Source organism: Budorcas taxicolor, chromosome 10 (genome assembly GCF_023091745.1).
Source record: "Budorcas taxicolor isolate Tak-1 chromosome 10, Takin1.1, whole genome shotgun sequence".
In the NCBI taxonomy this organism is placed as follows: domain Eukaryota; kingdom Metazoa; phylum Chordata; class Mammalia; order Artiodactyla; family Bovidae; genus Budorcas; species Budorcas taxicolor.
In genome coordinates this window covers 65,991,587-66,014,373 of record NC_068919.1, presented here as the reverse complement: position 1 = coordinate 66,014,373, position 22,787 = coordinate 65,991,587, and the positions used below count along the sequence as shown (strand labels likewise).

At 39.2% G+C, this 22,787-nt stretch overlaps 1 protein-coding gene across 5 annotated transcripts in view; it reads right to left on the bottom strand.

The window, feature by feature from the left end:
• FBXO34 (F-box protein 34) overlaps positions 1 to 22,454 on the bottom strand; it is a 78,770-nt gene extending 56,316 nt beyond the window's left edge. For 2 of the 5 annotated variants that reach the window (XM_052646689.1, XM_052646690.1), the window contains exons 1-2: positions 22,306 to 22,400; positions 9,872 to 9,954 (exon numbers count right to left, since the gene is read on the bottom strand). Coding sequence is in view for 1 of the 5 variants with exons in the window: in XM_052646687.1 (XP_052502647.1) it covers positions 22,306 to 22,454 (149 nt within the window). In the remaining 4 variants the exon portion in view is untranslated. Of the gene's footprint in view, positions 1 to 9,871; positions 9,955 to 21,935; positions 22,003 to 22,305 lie in introns of those variants that run through there. The other 3 variants (XM_052646687.1, XM_052646688.1, XM_052646691.1) reach the window with 3 other exon arrangements.
• Positions 22,455 to 22,787: the final 333 nt, after the last annotated feature.

The following is a 22,787-nucleotide window of genomic DNA, read 5'->3' as shown; positions in this document are numbered from 1 at the left end:
TTAGAATTAACAGGATAGTTCACAAATAACCTGGAATGTGACAGGAAACCAAAGAATAAAAGTTACCAAAAATTTTGACTGGAATAAAGAGTACAGGTTATTTTTAATTGTTGTTTGCTTTAGCTGAACAAATGAGTAGTACATTTGTGTTACAAATGGATCAGAATAAAGCTAGATATTTAAAAAACAAAATGTGCATGCAAATACCACCGGAGTATATAAAGACAATTAAAAAAAAAAGCCTTAAAAAAAAAAAACTTACAAGCTTTTGCACATCAAAGAAAACCATAAACAAAACAAAAAGGCAACTTAAAGATTTGGAAAAAATATCTGAAAATGATGTGACCAAAAAGAGCTTAATTTCCAAAATATATAAACAGCTCATACAACTCAGTTAAAAAAAAAAAAATGAAAATACGGGCAGAGGACTTCCTGTGGTCCAGTGGTTAATAATCCGCCTGCCGATGCAGGGGACACAGGTCCCATCCGTGGTCCAGGAGGATCCCACATGCCACGGAGCAAACAGGCCCATGCGCCACAACTCCCGAGCCTCTGCACATCAGAGCCCAAGCTCCACAGCAAAAGCAGCCACCAGAATGAGAAGCCCAGATGCTGCAACGAGAGAGCAGCCTCTGTTTGCCGCAACTAGAGAAAGACTTCGCACAGTAACAAAGACCCAGTGCAGCCAGAAATGAGCACATTTAAAAAAAACAAACAGAAAAGGTAGCTTTAAAAAAAAAGGGGGCTGAAGACCCAAAGAGACATTTCTCCAAAGATTTACAGATGCCAACAAGCACATGAAAAGATGTTCAACATCACTAATTACCAGAGAAATGCAAATCAAAACTACAATGAAGTATCACCTCACACCAATCTGAAGAGCCAACAGTAAAAAGTCCACAAACAATAAATGTTGGTGAGGGTGTGGAGAAAAGGGAACCCTTCGACACTGTTAGTGGGAATGTAAATTGGTATAGCCAATATGGAGAACAGTATGGAGGTTCTTTAAAAAAAAGTTACCAATCCTACCACTTGACATGTTTCTGGAGAAAATTATAATTCAAAAGGATAAATACACCCCAGTGTTCAAAGCAGAACTATATACAATAGCCAAGACACGGAAGCAACCTAAATGTCCATCAACAGGTGGATACAGACGTGGTACCCAGACAATCACAAATGGAGTACTACTCGCCGTTAAAAATGAAATGATGCCATCGTAGCAGCATGAATAGACCCAAGATTGCCATACTAAATGAAGTAAGTCAGAGAAAGGCAAATAGCGTATGCTACCACTTCAATGTGAGCTTTAAAATACGATGCAAATCAACTGTTCACAAACCAGAAACAGATTCAGACCTAGAGAACAAACGTACGGTTACCAAAGAGAAAAAGGAGGCGAGAAGGATAAATTAGGAGTTAGGAATTAGCAGATACAAACCACTATATATAAAACAGAGAAACAATGAGGGACTACTGTGTAACACAATGAACTATATTCAATACCTTGTAATGACCTATTATGGAAAGAATATGAAAAAGAAATGCAAATATATAACTGAATCACTTTGCTGTGTACCAGAAATACAACATTGTAAATCAACTACAAGAAAAATATTTTTAATTTTAATAAAATTCTAAAATGTACAAATTAGTAACCTTTGTATCTTCAGAATTACTAGGATATTTAGAATGTTTATTGGTGATATACAAGAGCTTAATAAAAAATTTCATTCTAGACACAGTAACTGCTTCTGGGGAAGACACTGAAAGGTACAGCATGAAAAAATGACTGACTTTCCAATATACACCCTTTGTATCATTTAAAACGTTTAGTATGTGCATGTATTGTATATCGTATAAGTATGCCTCCAGATTCAACCGCCAATTTACAGGAGATACAGAGGACATAAGAACATGTTAATTAAGCTAAGCCACAGGGACACAGTCATTAAAACCCAGACTGAGAAACCCTAAAAGCCATAAAATAAAATCTGATTTCTTTAATAAACAGATTCACAAGGGAGAGAGAAAATGGGAGCAGTAGATTAAAAGGGCCTTAAAGGTCATTACCAACCAAATGCAAATTAGGAACTTGACATGGATAACTATTCAAACTATGACATCTGAGATAGGTGAACCTTTGAACATGGATATTTGATGATATTAAGGCATTTAAGGGGGTGAGATATATATATATACGTTTTTTGAGTCCTTATCACTTAAAGATACCCTGGACTCCAATTAATACTTGGGATTTGCTTAAAAATAATCCAAGAGGATGAAGCAGGAGGGTAACAAATGAAACAAAACTGGGAATGATTTGACACAGTGGTAAAGAATCGACCTGCCAGTCCAGGACACACTGGAGTCTCGAATTCCATCTCTGGGTCAAGAAGATCGCCAAGTAGAAAATGGCAGCCCACTCCAGTATTGCTGCCTGAGAAATGCCATGGACAGAGAGGAGCCTGGTGGGCTATACAGTCCATGGGATCACAAAGAGTCAGTCACAACTTAGTGACCGAGCATGAATACAAAGCTGTGACGGGTACACGGGAGTTTACTAATGCACTGCATCTACTTTTATGTGATTTAAAATCTTCCATTGGAGAAGGAAATGGCAACCCACTCCAGTATTCTTGCCTGGAGAATCCCATGGACGGAGGAGCCTGGAAGGCTACAGTCCACAGGGTCGCAAAGAGTCGGAAATCTTCCATAACAAGTTAGAAAGTCAAATATTTGCAAGATATAAATATTTTTATATAAATGAAGAAAACCAATACAACTTAAATATATGTGGGTTTTAGATGAAATAAAGTAATTTGATGATACTAAGATGGCGATTAAAACTCAGAAGCTAGGGGTCAGAACAATCTATTAATTTTGTTAGATTATATAATGGTATTGTGGTTATGGGGAAATTGCCTTTTTAAAAGACAAAATATTGATGTATTTACAGCTAAAAAATGATATGTCTAGAATTTGCTTTAAATTTTTTTTTAATTGGGACAAGGACAAGAATAAACAAGCATGGTAAAATGTTAAAACTAACTGGTACGTATATAGGGGCTCATGGACTACATGGTAGTGTGTATTTCCATCTTAAGATGTAAATAACATAATAATAATATCAACAGTAAAAGTATTAGATTCTAAGAACTTCCTTCACTATGTGAGAGAAGGGGAAAAAACAAGATAAATAATCCAAACTAAAACCCTAATTCAGATAAGGGTCAAGATTTGGGGGGAGGGAGCAAGAACCACTACACAAGGGTTTTACTCACTCAACTCACCTGAATGTTACACACAGCAGAGTATGGTAAAGAAAATCCCAGTGTTTCACCACATTGGAGGCAACAGCCAAAGCAAAAAAAAAAAAAAAAAAATTATTTTCTAGAATTATTTCCTCCTGCCAGTTTTTGCCCTAGAAATCCATTTATAAAGAACTTTCAAAAATTTCTCAAGTTCAAGAGTTAGGATTGTCAGTGAGTGTTTTGTATAGAAACAAAGCTTCCCTAATACCCTGAGCACATACAGTTCTGACAGGACATAAGAGTTTCTGGGCGTGAAAATGGTATTCTTTCATTTCTAGTTCTCTGGCTCTGCTCCAAGACTACTTTTATCAAGTCATCTTGAGTGAGATCCTTTTTTAGGGGAAACAGGAGGAACTTTGAAAGACTTTCATGGAAACATTTGCACATACACATTCCAGTCCTTGAAGTAATGATACCAAGTGTTCTTCAAGGTTCTAAAGAGAAAATTCTAAAATTATCTAATTCCACCCAAATTTCTGCTGCAGCCAATCACCACCATATTAAATCACATAATTGTTACTCTGGGTAGGGAGAAAAGGAAAATGAATACTTTGATATTTTACTAAATGCCACTATTTAATACACATTTTTAACTAAGTCCTCTAAGTACAACCTTATTAGGTAGTTGGTTGATAGCACTATCAATGTCCAAAAATTACAGATGGGAAAAGTGGGGCACTGAAAGGCTAACTAACTTGTTAAGTAAATGGTAGAACGAGACTTGAATCCAGTCTGGCTCCAGTACTTGGGCTACTCTCTGCTACAGAATTCATACCCTAGAACTTCTCACTCGGAAACACAAGAAAGATGACTACATGAACATTTCCAGACGCTAGCTCACTGACCCTCTTCACAATTCCAGTTACCTTTGAGATTTTACATTTTAAAAAACAAAATAAACAAAGGAAAATAACAAAACTAAAACATCCGGGCAGATCCTTCTTTAAATAGTGTGGAAAGAATTAACAGCAACTATTATAGGCACTGGAGAAGGAAATGGCAACCCACTCCAGTGTTCTTGCCTGGAGAATCCCAGGGACGGGGGAGCCTAGTGGGCTGCCGTCTATGGGGTCGCACAGAGTTGGACACGACTGAGGCGACTTAGCAGCAGCAGCATTATAGGCACTAGCACCACTGACCAAAGCTAATAAGGCCCCTTATCTGCCCACTCTACTGCAAAGCTCACTACTCAACAGAGCCTATCTAGGTAAAGAGATGCCAATCAGTTTTATATCGCTTCATTCTTTCATTTGATTGGTTAAATCAGAATCAAACATCTGTAACATGAAAGAGACAAGGAAACAAAAAGTTAAAGAAATGTGACAAAGGAATAAACAATTCATAAAACAGAACTTGTTAAAAGCTCTTTGAGATCCTCAGAAAGATGGTGCATTCATAAATCAAGAGAGGAAGCTGTGAAAAGGCAAAAAAGTACAAGACTCTTGATAACAAATTTTTAAAAAGGTAGTATAAGGTTTTATACTGCGGAGGTAAAACCTAGAAAGTAGACAGAAACAGGAAACAGACAAGAAAGAACCAAAGGATACCCAGCACCAGTCCAGGAGGTCAGCATTTAAGTAACAGAAATTACAGAATGAAAATAGGGGGAAAAAAAATTGAAGAGAGGACATTTTCAGAGAAATATAAATGTTCTACAACTAAAAGATTTAATTAACTAAAAGATTTATAAAGTCTTCCAATTAATAACCCCACTCAGTGCTCAAATGAATAAAGACCCATGCCATCAAAATCTTTGGGAAATTTCAGGCAACAAAGACAAAAAAAGGCAATAAACGCTTTCAGAGAAAAGGTAGCTCATATGCAAAAGAACAAGAATCAAACTGGCCTCCCACAACAATATAAATAAAACCAAAAATAAACAAATGGGGCCTAGTGAAACTTACAAGCTTTTGTACAGCAAAGGAAACCATAAATAAAACAGACAAGCTACCATATTTGCAGAGAAAATATCCGCAAATAATGCAACTGACAAAGACTTAACTTCCAAAATATACAAACAATTCAATAACAAAAAAACAAACAAACCAATCAAAAAAATGGACAAAAGACCTAAACAGACATTTCTCCAAAGAAAACTTACAGATGGCCAACAAGCACATGAAAAGATGCTCATCATAACTAATTATTAGAGAAATGCAAATCAAAACTACAATGAGGCACCACCTCACATGGGTTAGAATGGCCATCATTAAAAAGTCTACGAGTAACATGCTGGAGAAGGTGTGGAGAAAAGGAAACCCCTTACACTGTTGGTGATAATGTAAACTGGTCCAGCCACTATGAAAAACAGTATGGAGGTTCCTCAGAAAAACTAAAAATAGAAGTGCCATATGATCCAGCAATTCCCCTCCTGGGCATACCTAGACAAAACTATAATTCAAAAAGATGCATGTACCCCAATGTTAGCAGCACTAATAGCCAAGACATTGAAACAACCTAAACGTCCATTGACAGAGGAATGGATAAAGAAGACGCCGTACATGCAATGAAATACTACTCAGCCACTAAAAAGAATGAAATAATGTCATTTACAGCAACATGGATGGACCTGAGATTATCACAGTAAGTGAAGTCAGAAATAGAAAGATAAATACCATCTAATATCACTGATATATGGAACCTAAAAAAAATAATACAAATGAACTTACTTACACAATAGGAACAGACTCACAGACATTAAAAAAAAAAAAAAAAACTTACGGTTACCAAAGAGGAAAGGCTAGGAGAGAGATAAATTAGGAGTTTGGGATTAACATATACACACTACTATATATAAGATAGATAATCAACAAGGACTTCCTCTATATGACAGGGAACTTTACTAAATATTCTGTAATAACCTATATAGGAAAAGAATCTAAAAAAGGATGCATATATGTATATGTGTAAATAATCACTTTGCTGTACACCTGAACTAATACAACACTGTAAATCTACTATATTCCAATAAAAAAATAAAATAAAATTTAAAAAAGAGAAAGACAGATGCCATATGATATCATTATATATGGAATCTAAACTATGAAACAAATGAACTTATCTATGAAACAAACAGCAACTCACAGAGAACACACTTGTGGCTGCCAAGGGCAGGGGAGGGGGACAGGCTGGGAGTCTGGGATCGGCAGATGCAAACTATTCTTTATAGAATGGACAAACAACAAAGCCCGACTGCATAGCACTGGGAACTATCCTCAATATTCTGTGACAAACCACAGTGGAAACAAATATGAAAAAGAATGTACATCCAGGATAAGTGAGTCACTTTTCTGTACAGCAGAAATTAACCCAACACTGTAAATCAACTATATTTCAATTAAAAAAAATAATAATAAAACTGGCCTAAGACTTCTTTTCAATAATGAAGAGTACTAGCAAAGAATGAATCAATGCCTTTGAAGCACTGACAGAAAATTATGTTCAACCTACAATTCTACTCTCAGCCACACGAACATTCCATTTTTAAGAATAAAATAAAAACATTTTCAGGCAAGGAAGTACTCAAAATTTACCTCCCACACATCTTACCTTAGTGTGCATTGCAGCAAAACAAGGCAATACAGCAAGAAAGAGGACTATATAAAACTGGAGCAGAAGGATACAGGACATAAAGAGATGGATAACTATGAAAACGGGAGATACCAGAAATTCATTCTATCTTTAAGAAAATGAAAAATATTAAGGTCAGTTATAAAAACTAACAAAACCCTCATCAAAAAAAAAAAAGTACAACTGAGAACTCTGATATGGAGAGGTTATGGCATCCGTTTTATCTCTGCAGAACTACCTTCTCCCCACCCCCAACACACATCTCCATCTGGGCATGGGACCAGACTCAAGCTACTCTAATCTAGTCTCTCCACCTTGCCATAGCAACTTGTTCAGAAATAAACACAGAGCCAAGAATCAGTACTGGTGAGAGAGAGAGGTGAAGGAGGGTACCAAAAATAAAGCCAAAGGGAGAAAGCAAAGGGATATAGGGAGACACTAATTCTTCTAAGTAACATTCAAGCACCTGGACCCAATCCTATTCTACCCCCCTGAATTCTCTATTTCCTTTCTTACTTAGGTTCTAACTGAACTAGTTTTCTAACACTAATAAGGATCTCTAACTAAAATACTCCTCTTTCAAAGCAGGAAGTCAAAAGACACCACCTACTGTTAGTAAAATAAAAATATACAGTATTTACTAAGGTGAGCAGAAAGCTAAAAATAATGATATATAATTATATCAGAAAGAAGGTGGGAAACAGGGTAGTGGTGTGGAAAATAATTCTTCATGGTTTTCTATGTCTTGCAAGCAAGGCACCGTCTGCTCTTTGTTCTGGACTATATTCTCAAGGACGTTCATACCGTGAGCAACCTTGGAAGACAGAAGCTGTCTTCAGTATACTACTGTCTCCCTTTGAAGCAAAGAGCAAGCACGCTCTTTGAAATATTTGAAATCCTTAAAAGCAGTTTTCTCCAGTAACAAAATCCATTATGTGAACAGTGTTGGCCCTCTCTGCAGTGTCCTGTGCGAAGTGCAGCTCGGGATACAGGCACAAATGAATGTTGATACCCTAGCTACTGCTAAGGCTATAAGTAATAAACTGTACTTCATCTCTGACTCTGCCTCCAACCATAAGAGTCTATATTTCCACCAGCATCCATGAAACTGTGACAGCCTAATTTGTTAGCTTCAAGTAGAGCGAACCCTCAGATCCTTTGTAATTCTGGACAGGTCGTAAATGAGAGCAAAATCTTGACTATCACTATAGACAATGCCTAAAATTGACAAATCTAGAAATGGAAGCATAAGCACATTAATATGGGGATTATCACTAGAAGAATCAAATAAAGAAGGAACTGAAGTGGTTCCCTGGGGGGTGGGAGGGGACTGGGAAGGCAGAGGACTCGGGGATTTTACTTTCATCATAAACTCTTTGAACTATCACTTTTTCCATCCACCATAAACATGCATTCAAAAAAGAAGCCTTTCTGGGAAAAAAAAGTGTACAAGAAAAAACTCTTTTCAAGAGGATGGGATGAACTGGGAGACTGGGGATGTGTATACGTACACAAGTATGTATAAAATAGGTAACTAATAAGAACCTACTGCACAGCACAGGGAACTCTACTCAGTGATCCATGGGCACCTAAATGGGAAGGAAATCTACGAGAGGACGTATGGATATGTAACACTGACTCACTTTGCTGCACAGCAGAAACTAACACAACACTGTAAAGCAACTATATTTCGGTAAAAATTAATGAAAAGAAAACCCTCTTTTTAGTATTCATTCCACTAAAATTGGATAAGAGCATCAAGAAAACTACTAATTAAACATGATATTCTTCTCACAGTTCTAGAAATCTAAAAGGGAAAGTCTCTCACCAATGATCATCTCAAGCCAGAAAACAGTCTCAATGTATCTCCAAAAATAAGTATGTCATGTCTTGCTTTGGAGACTTTTTTTTTTAATGAGTCTACTAGATGTACACAATAGTGTCCTACAACTTCTATGGAAAGCATATTACCGGCTTCAGCATATAAATGCATCCTTAAACATGATTTCCTGCAATAAGATTCTGCGGCTGCTGCTGCATCGCTTCAGTCGTGTCCGACTCTGTGCGACCCCATAGACGGCAGCCCACCAGGCTCCCCCGTCCCTGGGATTCTCCGCAAGAACACTGGAGTGGGTTGCCATTTCCTTCTCCAAAGCATGAGAGTGAAAAGTGAAAGTGAAGTCGCTCAGTTGTATCTGACTCTTCGCGACCCCATGGACTGCAGCCTACCAGGCTCCCCCGTCCATGGGATTTTCCAGGCAAGAGTACTGGAGTGGGGTGCCATCGCCATCTCCGAATAAGATTCTAAGTTACCCCTTAAATCACCAGTGTTTTAAAAGTGAAATTAAAATGAGAAGAAATATTTCTATGGTGAAGGGAATAAAATATGTCATCTTACAAGGAAAAAAATAGACAAACAGCTAATTAATGGTCAAAAAGTAATTCACATTAAAGAATCAGAATTTTCTAACCAAAATTTGAAATTAAAACAATTAAAAATAATTTGGAATTATATTGTATAGTTGGTAGGGGATGACTAGTTCCATTTAGTATAACTTTTTTCTTAAAAATCCAGAATAGCAAAACCTACTCACTGTCTACTTCTGTACTTCTCCACCAAATTATACTTCTTATACAGCTCCAACTGAACCTAATTTTTAGGGATGATGAAGACAGGGCATATACAAATTCTGCTCCCGAGATAAGCTAAATTGTTCTTGAGCTAAACTATAAGTCTAAGTAATAGAGGATCTGATTAGGAGCCAGCTCTGGTTTCATTTAAAACGCACTTTAAATTGTTGTTTAGTTGCTATGTCGAGTCTGACTCTGCAACAAAAACATACAAGTGCTTCAATCACACTAGTTTCATTCAAACTACTTAACTTTTGAGAAGCTGGGGCAAATAAAAGAGCTCTGTGAAGTTAGTTTCACTACAGCGTTGCTAATTTCTTTTTCATATCTAGCTGCTCTTCACTGAGAAGGCTTACTGTGCAGTGACGTTCCTCTACAGTCAGACTGCATGGGTTTGAAATCCAGCTCCGACACTCTACTGAGACAAGTTGCAAGTTTTCTGCAAGAAAAAAGGGACAGGAATACTTTCTTCATAGAATTGTTACAAAGATTTTTTTTAAATACACATAAAAGCTTTAGCATAAGACCAAGTCAAAAGAAAAAAGAAGGAAAAAAGAAGACAGTTACTAATATTGTCATGCCTTATTTCATGGAAAGCCACATCCTATAGGAAAGAGATGCTCCATCTGCACACAGTGGAACACACTCTGAGATTCTTTCTTATTAATTAAACCACCAGTGAAGGTTATGAAAAGGAACTTCACCAAAAAGATGCTACAGGCATGAAGCAGACAACACATTTCAGCAAGCCAAACTCAGTCCCTTTACCACCAAGAGAAGAGTCCTTAAATTTTGCACGTTTGTTTGCCTTGGGCTTCCCAGGTGGTGCTAGTCTAAAGCATCTGCCTGCCAACACAGGAGACACAGGTTCAATCCCTGGGTCGGGAAGACTCCTTGGAAATGGAAATGGCTGCCCACTCCAGTATTCTTGCCTGAACATTCCATAAACACAGGAACCTGGTGGGCTACAGTCCACGGGGTTGTAAAGAGGCAGATATGACTGAGCACACACACACACATCATCATGGAACACAAAGGTCAACAAAAGCAAAAACAATGGAGGTACTTTTAAATATAAATTTTAATGTAAATTATTTTATAGCTAACTTTATCATGTTACATTCTTTCCAACCTTCATTCATTCAACAAGCATTTGTTAAATAAGCATCTATGAAGCTCTCGGAATAAAGTGAACAAATTATCAAACCCCTCAAGGAATTTACATTTTGGTGGTAAGAAAAATAATAATCACAGTAAGTAGTGCTCACAGTATATGTTTCAAGGAGGTAACGATTATGGGAGAAAATTGACTAGTGTAAGGGAACTTGGAAGTGCAGGAACAGAGTGGCAATTGCCATTTTAGACAGTGATCAGAGTAGGCTTCCTTGAGAAGGTGCTGTTTGAGAAGAGATTTGAAAGAGGTGAGGGAATAAGAAATGAACATTTATCTAGGCACATGGAACAGGCTAAGCCAAGCACTTGCCTGTACCACCATTACCTAACAAATAAACAAAAATGTTGTCTCTTATCACCTTCTCCAAAAAAAGACATCTGTGCTAACAAAATATATATATGACTCAGTGGTAAAGAACCAGCCTGCAATGCAGGAAACTCAAGAGATGTGGGTTCAATCCCTGGGTCAGGAAGGCCCCTGGAGGTGCAAAAGGCAACCTATTCCAGTATTCTTGCCAGGAAAACCCCCTGAACAGACAAGTCTGGTGGGCTATAGTTCAAAAGGTCACAAAGAGTCAGACACGATTGAGCGACTAAGCATATATAAATTCATTCAACAAATGTTTAGCTAAGGACACAGGAAAGAACATGATATGCACCACTTTCTATCCTAAACTATGAAGATCTCAGCAAGGGGCCTAAGGTTGACTACAAAGATCTTTTAAGTGTTAAGATAGACTTTTTTCCTCTGTTATTTAGCTTACTGGGTCTTCACTGCTTTCAGAAAGGAAAGAAGGATGGGGAAGAAAGAAAGAAAGCAGAGATCTATAGAAATCTGTCCTCCAGATAAAGTGGGATGATACTACCTACAATGAAAAGTACCTCAGTCTCTATTCTTTAAAGCACAAATACTCTTCACCCGAAGAGTGAAAAATTTCAAAAGTAAGAACAATGATATTATAATCTCTCCCTGACTGCAGCAGGCCAAAATATTGCTACTGGGGGGGGGGGGGGGGGGGGGGTCTAATAATTTTTCTAACACTTTCTCAAAATCCACTTCTATTACAGAAAAACCGTGATCTACCAAGTACAAGGTACTATATGCCATGCTCTAGCTAAGTAAGAGGGCTCTGACCTCAAAGACCTCATCAAGTGGTATGGGAAAACATGCATTAGGTATCTTTTATGCTATTGGATTTACTACTTCGAAAGTAAGTACAGCACATAATACCATTTGGTTGAAAAGAAAAATACTATGAATTTTATTTCCCTCAAGTCACAACCAAAAGCTTGTATTTATAAGAGTTGAAAACACATTTTACAAACACTCTACAAAAAATTACTTTAGCAGAATTCTTTTTCAGAACATACTTTATATAACTCATCTAAGTCCACTTAACAACTGGAGAGTAAAAGGTTAGAAAGTTAAGAGACCCACAAGAAATATATAAAAGGAACCAAAAGAAATGTATTTATTGATTATTTTCCCCAATTACGTTAAAGGACATTTTAAGATTAGTTGAAATACGCTTCTACATATTAAGGAATGTACGCAAGAAAAAACAGAAGAGCAAGAAAAATAAAAAAGCAGCACACTTTAACCTTATGCCCTACTTTTTTTTAATTAAGAGTGCAAATCCTGGACTTTCCTGGTGGTGCAGTGGATTAGAATCTGCTTGCCAACGCGGGAAACAGGAGTTTGATCCCTGGTGCTGGTTCAGCAAGATCTCCCATGCAACAGAGGAACTAAGCCGGTGCGCCACCACTACTGAGCCCAAGTGCTGTAACTACTGAAGCCCAAGAGCCTAGAGCCTGTGCTCTGCAATGAGAAGCTACCATAACGAGAAGCCTGTGCAACACATGGAAGAGTAGCTCCCACTCACCACAGTTAGAAAAAGCCAGAGCATAGCAATGAAGACCCAGCGCAGCCAAAAACAAAAAAATAAATGGGATTCCCTGCTGGCTCAGGGGTAAAGAATCTGCCTGCCAATGCAAGAGATGTGGGTTCAATCCCTGGGTCAGGAAGATCTCCTAGAGTAAGAAACAGCAATCTACTACAGTATTCTTGCCTGGAAAATTCCATGGACAAAGGAGCCTGGCGGGCTACAGTCCATGAGGTCGCAAAAAATCGGGACATGACTAAGCACACATGCACACAAAACCTCCTACTTATACAACAAAAATGTGAATTCCCCAGAAAAGTTAGTATTTACTTGGACTTTTAATAATCAATTTTATCAATGATATTTGCCATAAAGGAGAAAATCCACAATATGTTAAGATAAACAATAAAAAGGCATAAGGATTGGGACTTCCCTGGTGGTCCAGTGGTTAAGACTCCATGCTCCCAATGCAGGGGACCCCAGTTCAATCCCTGGTCAGAGAACTAGATCCTACATGCCCCACCTAAGAGTTCACATGCTGCAGCTAAAGATCCCACATTCTGCAATGAAGATCAAAGATCCCGCAGGCTGCAACTAAGACCTGGTATGGCCAAATAAATAAATAAAAAGATGTTAAAAAAAGAAGACAGAAGGATAAATTCTTAAATTTAAGACTGGTACTTGCCAAAGAATATATAGGTCTGAAAATTGTGCTGAGAGAAAAAGTGACAGAAGGTAACTAATGCACTGTACATAACGCCTGGCATATAAAACATGCTCCCTTTTTTAAAGTAAATGAATAAATACATAGGACTTGAAATTCCACAAGTTAAAAATGGTGGTATTTAACTATGTTATCAAGATAACCATGGAACGTTTCATAAAACATGGGCAAAGAAAATGTCAAATGAAAGATATGATTCCTAAAGTATAAATCTATAGACTTTCTATGCATGTATTTTCAGGATCCATTTTCACAGTTTTCATAGCATCCCAAATAAGCTAGACTACTGTGATGATAGTATAGATCTTCAACTAGAAGACAGCCTGAACCACAGAAACTTATCCCCAAGGGCTGAAGTGGTACGTAGAAAGTACCAAGAACCTCCAGAGAATAATTCTGATAACTGAACTTGAAATAAAATCTCTTGCCCTACTTAGGAAACAAGTTTGCCTCTCCTGGTTCCTGGACAATAGAGCAAGTATGTCCACTGAGACTTCCTTACCAAACTCAAAATCATCTTCAGAAACTCCAGCTAATCAATTTCCTTTGGTAGTTCCAAGAGTGATTTCAGAGCTTCAGATGGGCAATTTTTATGTTATTAATTATTTAATATACATTTTTTTTTTTGATGATCCAGTGGATGTTGGCAATTTGATCTCTGGTTTCTCTGCCTTTTCTAAAACCAGCTTGAACATCTGGAAGTTCACAGTTCACGTACTGCTGAAGTCTGCCTTGGAGAATTTTGAGCATTACTTTACTAGCGTGTGAGATGAGTGCAATTGTGTGGTAGTTTGAGCATTCTTTGGCATTGCCTTTCTTTGGGATTGGAATGAAAACTGACTTTTTCCAGTCCTGCAGCCACTGCTGAGTTTTCCAAATTTGCTGGCATATTGAGTGCAGCACTTTCACAGCATCATCTTTTAGGATTTGAAATAGCTCAACTGGAATTCCATCACCTCCACTAGCTGTGTTCACAGTGATAGTTCTTAAGGCCCACTTGACTTCACATTCCAGGATGTCTGGCTCTAGGTGAGTGATCACACCATCTTGAGTATCTTGGTCATGATCATCTTTTTTGTACAGTTCTTCAGTGTATTCTTGCCACCTCTTCTTAATATCTTCTGCTTCTGTTAGGTCCATACCATTTCTGTCCTTTATCGAGCCCATCTTTGCATGAAATGTTCCCTTGGTATCTCTAATTTTCTTGAAGAGATCTCTAGTCTTTCCCATTCTGTTGTTTTCCTCTGTTTGATCACTGAAGAAGGCTATTCTTTGGAACTCTGCATTCAAATGGGTATATCTTTCCTTTTCTCCTTTGCTTTTCGCTTCTCTTCTTTTCACAGCTATTTGTAAGGCCTCCTCAGACAGCTATTTTGCTTCTTTGCATTTCCTTTTCCATGGGGATGGTCTTGATCCCTGTCTCCTGTACAATGTCACAAACCTCCGTCCATAGTTCATCAAGCATTCTGTCTATCAGATCTAGTCCCTTAAATCTATTTCTCACTTCCACTGTATAATCATAAGGGATTTGATTTAGGTCATATCTGAATGGTCTAGTAGTTCTCCCTACTTTCTTCAATTTAAGTCTGAATTTGGCATTAAGGAGTTCATGATCTGAGCCACAGTCAGCTCCTGGTCTTATTTTTGCTGACTGTATAGAGCTTCTCCATCTTTGGCTGCAATGAATATAATCAATCTGATTTTGGTGTGGGCCAGCTGGTAATGTCCATGTGTAGAGTCTTCTCTTGTGTTGTTGGAAGAGGGTGTTTGCTATGACCAGTGTGTTCTCTTGGCAAAAACTCTATCAGCCTTTTGCCCTGCTTTACTGTGTACTTCAAGGCCAAATTTTCCTAGGTTACTCCAGGTATCTCTTGACTTCCTACTTTTACATTTCAGCCCCCTATGATGAAAAGGACATCTTTTTTTTGGTGTTAGTTCTAGAAGGTCTTGTAGATCATCACAGACCATTCAACTTCAGCTTCTTCAGTATTAGTGGTTGGGGCACAGACTTGGATTACTGTGATATTGAATGGTTTGCCTTGGAAACAGATCATTCTGTCGTTTTTTTTTGAGCTTGTACCCAAGTACTGCATTTTGGACACTGTTGACTATGAGGGCTACTTCATTTCTTCTAAGGGATTCTTGCCCGCAGTAGTAGATATAATGGTCATCTGAATTAAATTCACCCATTCTGGTCCATTTTAGTTCACTGATTCCTAAAATGTTGATGTTCACTCTTGTCGTCTGTTTGACCACTTCCAATTTACCTTGATTCATGGACCTAACATTCCAGGTTGCTATGCAATATTGTTCTTTACAGCATTGGACTTTACTTCCATCACCAGTCACATCCACAACTGGGCACTGTTTTCGCTTTAGCTCCATCTCTTCATTCTTTCTGGAGTTATTTCTCCACTGGAGTTCATCTTTCAGTGTCATATCGTTTTGCCTTTTCATACTGTTCATGGGGTTCTCAAGGAAAGAATACTGAAGTAGTTTGCCATTCCCTTCTCCAGTGGACCACATTTTGTCAGAACTCTCCACCATGACCTGTCTGTCTTGGGTGGCCCTACATGGCATGGGTCGTAGTTTCATTGAGCTAGACAAGGCTGTGATTCATGTGATCAGTTTGGTTAGTTTTCTGTGACTGTGGTTTTCATTCTGTCTGCCCTCTGATGGATAAGGATAAGAGGCTTGTGGAAGCTTCCTGATGTAGACTCACTCAATGTTCACTTTGATCTATTCTCACATGGATGTCCTGTTTTATAGAGGCTGGACAGCTAAAACTACATTTTTCAGATGCCCTTGAAGCAAAGGTTTCACATAAGACCAAAGTGTGGCCAAGCAGATCACTTAAGATGTAGAGAGTGAAAAGTAACATGTAATGATATTCTTGCCCAAAGAAGTTAAAACTTCTGCCATGTATGAATAAGCTTTCTGATTCAACAACACAGCCCATAATGGCAGTAGCCCCTTCTCAGGCAAGTTCTATAATGTCCTTGTGGGGTTTGTTCCAAGAAACTCAGTCTAATCTGTTCACTCACCCTACTCAAAGTTTACCTCTTTCTTAATAAATCCCATTTGCTACAACTACTTACAGCAGATGCTCTTGCTACAAATTCTTGTAAAATAAGTACAAAGTAAACAGGGATGTAAAAAAAAAAGCACCATCCTGGGACTTTCCCAGTGGTCCAGTGGTTAAGAAACCACCTTGCAATGCAAGGGATATGGGTTTGAGTCCTGGTCAGGGAACTAAGATCCCGCATGCCATGGAACAACTAAGCCCATGTGCCACAACAAAGATCCTGCATGTACAATGAAGATCCAACACAGACAAATAAATTAAAAGAAAAAAAAAGGCACCATCCTATTAGCAGTTAGAAACCTATCAAGAATTAACAGCTTATAGATAAAGATATAGGCTTGACCTGCAAAGCATTATAATTGAAAAGCCTAAAAGGCTACCAGCCACATTACAAGGAGCACAATATAGAGTTAACAACAGAGCTTTAGACAGACTCATAGACCTAGAGAACAAACTAGTGGTCCGCAGTTGTGGAGGGTGAGGAGGATACACAGGGGTAGAGACGTGTGAGGTACAAACTATTAGGTAGAAAACAAGCTACAAGAATATATTATATAATACTGAGAGTATAGCCAATATTTTATAATAATTCTAAGTGGTGTATAACCTTTAAAAATTGTAGGACTTCCCTGGCGGTCCAGTGGTTAAGCCACCACACTCCCAATGCAAGAAAAGCGAGTTCACTCCCTGGCCAGGGAACTAAGACATGTCGTGCAGCATGGCCCCCACCCAAAAAAACTGTGATTCAATCGTTATATGGTACACTATTGCATACAAATCTACACATTATAACTTACATAATATTGTACAGCAATTAAAAAAAAAGAGGTTTAGATAGTTTGGATCTGGAAGAGAAAGAATTGCCAGCAAAGCTGATAAATCAGGAGAAATAAGAGACAAGAACCAAAAGAGGAGAGAATTCAAAAAATGTGAAGATGTCTTCTGTTCAACTAAATACCAAAGATGACAAACTGGGTTAAGATCCATTCTTATTACTTCCTTTCTCAAAGATTATCCTGTATAAAAAGATAATGCTCAAACTCTCTCCAAAATTGGGCCCCTTGTGTGCTACAGCTCCTTTATACCATTTATTTTTCTTTCTTTATTGATGGCTGTCCTGGGTCTTCGCTGCTGCATGTGGCCTTTCTCTAGTTGTGGTGAGCAGGCCTCTCACTGCAGTGGCTGCTCTTGCTACAGAGCACAGGTTCTAGGTGCACAGGCTTCAGTAGTTGGGGCTTAGTTGCCGCGCATGTGCAATCTTCTTGGACGCAGCGACTGAACCCATGCATTAGTAGGCAGATCTTACCACCGGACCACCAAGGAAGTCTTTCTTTCTTTTTTTTTAACAACACAACTTTTATTCAGTCTTCTTTGAAAAAAAAAAAAATCTCTTTTTTAGGTCCTAAAATAAAAGTCCAATCCAAGACCCACACCTAAAAAGCTTTAACAGCAGTCGAAGTTGCCTCCTCTGAATTCATGGAACATTTATTTATCAGACACCAAACTAAAATCCAAACTAAATTATAAGCTTAAATAGAGCAGGGGCTGTGTTCTTCATTTCTTTATATTCTGAACCCTCAGCATAATGCCACATTCACTGCTAACAAATAGGCCCTTTCAACAGGTAGTTTCAGAAGGGTGGAGTTAAGATTGCAGGATTTAAAATTTTAACTAAATTGACTTGGAAGATGCACAAAGAAACTTTCTGTAGGGATGGTGATGTTCTATATATTGACAGGGTTATGGGTTAAAGAGATGTATGAACTTGTTCAAACTAAGGGACAAGTTAAACTATTTGTTTATTTACAAAATAAATAGTTCATGATAGGAATGCTCAAGTAAAGGGTAAAATATACTTACTCTGAAATACAACCAAAACATAAGATGGGTTGATAAAATACATTGACAGAGAAGTCAGAATGTATGGACAGATAAAGTAAATATAGCAAAATAAGAATTACAAAATCTAGGTTGTGGATATTTAGGTATTCAATGTATAAACAATTCTTGCAACTTTTCTGTGACTGAAATTTTCATGATAAAATGATAGGGGGAAAAAAGCAGACTGGAAATGAGGCTGTGAGAGGCTCACATTATTTCAGAAGTTGGTCAATTAAAGGACTGATCTTAAGAAGAAAAAAGAAGGTATATACATTCTTCTAGAGGGATGTCTGGATTATTCCTCTTCTCTCTAGCTCTTAGTCTTAGACAGACTACACAGGCTAGTTCTGGTCTTGAGTACTTGTTGCCTGAAAAAAAATGCATACTCACTAAGCTCCCTTCATTCTAGAACAATCCAAATTTGTGGAGCCTAACCCCTTTGTCTGTCTTGGGATAAAATAATCTGTTTCTCATTCTAAACCTGTGACCAATCTGTGTTAACATAAATGTTCACCCTCTTGGTCCAATTCTTGCACTTCAGACTCATGGCCCTCCACACCAACAGAATGTTAAAACAAAGGTCACACAGTCCCTGGCTGAGGACCTGGCAGAGAGTACCCAAAAATGCTTGCTGTTATGAGTAAAACCCATGCTTGATAATAACATGATACATAAACAGAGCTTAGTTTCACATTTAAATCTACATTGTGTTGAGGTTGAAAAATGTTTGTGCTGTTTCCAGAGCTGAACATTTAAAAGGGGAAGATCTGGAGCCTCTTCTATGGAAAGCAAACTAGAAGATGGACCTAGAAACAAAAGGCTGACAAACTCTTTCAACTGACTTTAAAAAACATCTACATTTAAATCATTAATGCTTTCCCCAGATAATACAGTATGTTCATCAGCTTCAAAGTACCATAAACATGAACTAAAGGGGGGGGGGGGGAGATAAATTATGCATGGGTAAGAATTGACAGGAATTCAATTTCCAATGACCTAGATGCACTGGAGTTCATTTGCTCTTTTTTGTTATTGTTGCTTCCAAAGGACTGCAGATTATGCACTTGCTGAATTTTGCCTTTGTCACACATGACCTAACAAGGAAGGCATTCATTCTACCATAGTAGCTTCTCTCAAGTGTCTGGTTCTAAACAGCTGCAAACTTTGGAAGATAACACTGAATGATGTCTCTAACCATTAGTATGTTCTCTCCCCAACAAATATGAAAATAAGATTAAGGGTTACTAGACTATCAAAATTACACAAATTAAACTGGCTGAGCATAAATTTATTAGAAAATGAAGTAAAAAATATGTATAAAAATTTTAATTCTATGTGTTAATAATTGATCCAATAAACATCCTAAAGAATTTCTGGTACTTTTATTGCTTATATTTGCTTTTATCTGTCAGAAAGATGCTGTATTACTTAGTCCCCTAAATACAGCAACTGGATAAAATAACAAAATAATACTGATCTCAAATAAATTTCCATTTATAAGAAGTAAAAATTGCTTCCTACTCCGAATACTGCAAGGCCTGGGTGAAAAATAACCTGCCCAAAGTAGAAACAAACTGTAAAAATGTTTATGTGTTATGGCTGGTTTAGTTATACAACTATTCAAAGCTGTTTTTTTTTATAGTTTTCATTGTCTCTCAGTCATATCAGAATACATGAAGACCTTTATTCAGAATATCAACTCATTTTCCATTAAAAAAATTAATAAACTGCTAAACACAATGGGGTGGGGGAGATGCACTGCCAAGGAGAAGCTATTTTATTATCATTTATGTGTCTTTCAACTTACACACAGTTCGACTTTCACCCCTTCCCATGAGCACTAGTACATTTAATTTATACACATCCATGTGGCCTCCCCCAGAAAGGCTCATTGGAAAAGATATATTAAAGTGTTCTTTTTGTACCTCCTTCAACTCCATTACATAATATCTTGTCATGATCATTTAATTTTAAAGAGTAGCTTGGTTAACACCCTCGAAATCAGCAATTTCATTGTTAATTTGGTACTTATCAGTCTTGAGGATCCACAAAAACCAAATTATGTCTTCAGAGCCTTAACACTGTCACCACACAATTCCTAATGTTTTAAAATATGTATATTGTAATTTTCAAATAGTACACACAATGCTGTAGAATGTCCAAAGTGTGGTGAGTATTAAAATGAGATTTACAAGAACATCTTGTTTTGTGAACTTCAGTCAAATCTAATAGTAATTAACAAGGGTAAATTTCTGTTTTCATTTTCTGTGTAAACAAAGACACACAGCACAACTTCCACCAGCATGTTGATGCAAAATCTAGAGATGCAATACCTTTTCAATCACCTTTAAAAAGCAAATAAGAGAAGAAGTAATAACAACAGAAAACCCCTAATAAGTCAAGGTCAATGGGGAAGGACTGAGGACTCCCATCCTAGCTTCCAGGTGAAGACACTAAATTGCAATTACGCTTCAGTTTTAGCCATCTACCTCTCAAACTAGATTCTATTTAAATGGTTTTATAGAGAGGAAGAAATGATGAGCAAAAGTACTGATATGCTGCAATACTTGAAGCTAGTAACAGCAGGTCTAGCCTGATCTCTTTGGAAAGCTTCGGAAGAAAAGCAGTGTTTACAGACAAGGCATTTTTTAAAATTCTGTAGTTTCATATTTGCAAGCACTACAGACAAAATTTTAGTTACTTGTCCAGGCAAGCAGTTCCTGGTATATGTTATTTTACTGTCACACCCAGTCTTAGTAGGAAAACAAGAAAAAGCCTTTTTGGTGAGCTATAGCCGCAGGAAACCCTCAATTATCCATGGGTAGGGACAACCCGGATAGATTAAATCCCCAGGTAATTATTATTTAACAATAATATTGGATTAATTCAGGCCTCCTCCTTTCCTTTTTACAAAAGAAAAAGTTGACTTAAAAGCCGCTCTCTTCCAAGTCACTCTCTTAACAACAAAAAAGCAAATGGGCAGATAAATTATTTCAAAACTGTATAGCAAGAAACAGTAAGGAAATCATCAGCGCTCAAATTGGTTCTTTTTCAGCAATTCCAATCACAAGCCATCAAACTACAGTTAAGCTCTCTGAAAAGCATTTACATCAAACAGCCACCATCCACCCCCACGGGGAAAAAAAAAAAAATCCTCCTGATTGAGATTTTCCTAAATCAAATGGGTCTTATATTGAACTGTGTAACAATGCTTGTTCGAAATGAAGTTAAAGAACTTGACAACTACTACATTAAAATTCTAAAATGCTGATATCGAACAACTTTCGATTCAAATTCTCTGGGACCCCAGGCGCTGACAGAAGCTTGAACTTCCTTTCTTTCCCCTCCCGGTCCTCCCGGCACTTCTGCGCGCCAGGGTTCCGAACCCCCAGGGCCTGCAGTGACATCACAGCTCATCTCCTCGTAACCCCTGACGTCACAGACACGCGGACCCACAACACTGTGACTTCATCGCGGACTGGGGCGGAACCGCAGTCGACCTGCACCAGCCCAGAGGCCAGAGAAGCCTCCGAGCCTCCGTCCTGCCCGGTCCCCAAAGAAGGTTAAGGACAGGCGCCAGCTCACCTGCGCTGGGACAGGGAAGGACGGAGCGGCCGAGCCCTGGCGGGAGCCACCGGGCAAAACAACCCCCACCCAGGGCCCGACTTCCTCACCGGCCGCCAGTACCGGGGGTGGGAGAGACGATCCTGAAACTCCTCAGGGCCTATCCCGGATCTCCTCGGCTTCAACCCAGACCCGCGACCCCGTTCCCGCCCGCCGGCCCGCCTGACCCTCCGAGCCCCGCGGGGGCGCTCAGCGCCCGGCCCGCGTGCAGGCGGAGGCCGTCCCAGGACAAGGTGCAGGCCACCGAGTCCCTGCCCCAGACCGAGCCTCGGACCGGCGGGCGGCACCCCCGCCCCCACCCGCCCGGCGCCCCAAGAGCGCAGGCGGGCGGCGGGAGGGGGCGGGGAGCGGCCACCGTGGCCGCCGCCGGACCCCGACCGCGCTGCTCTCGCGCCACGCCCCACCCCAGCCCGGACCCACCTGCGCTCCTGCCCCGGCCGGGGCCTGGCCAGGGGCTGCACACCCCTATACAGCGGCGGCGGCTGGAGGCCTGGCTCGCTCCCCACCGCTGAGACAGACCGAGCGCCCAGCGCGGCGCGGCGGAGCCCAACGCTCGCCCCGAAACCCATTTGTTTGGCTAAAACGGCGTGACGTCACGCGCCGGCCCAATCGACGGTTGGCCAGGGGAGGGGCCGCGGAGTCAGGGTCACAACGCCCCCTGCCGGGGTTCTGTGGCACTTCGGGCGCTGGGGATTCAGAGGGGGAGTACTTAAACAGGGAGAAAACCTCGTGAGGCTTCTTCGGGCCCCCAAGCGGTGAAGAGGGAAAGCTCAAGCACTACCTGTAGAGAAAGGACTCAACCCCTCAAGCCAGCCAGAATGGAGTAAGCCAGGATTCAACAGTCAGTAGCAATGGCAAGTCTATTAATACTCGTGGGTGGATGTGGGTGGAACTATATGCTG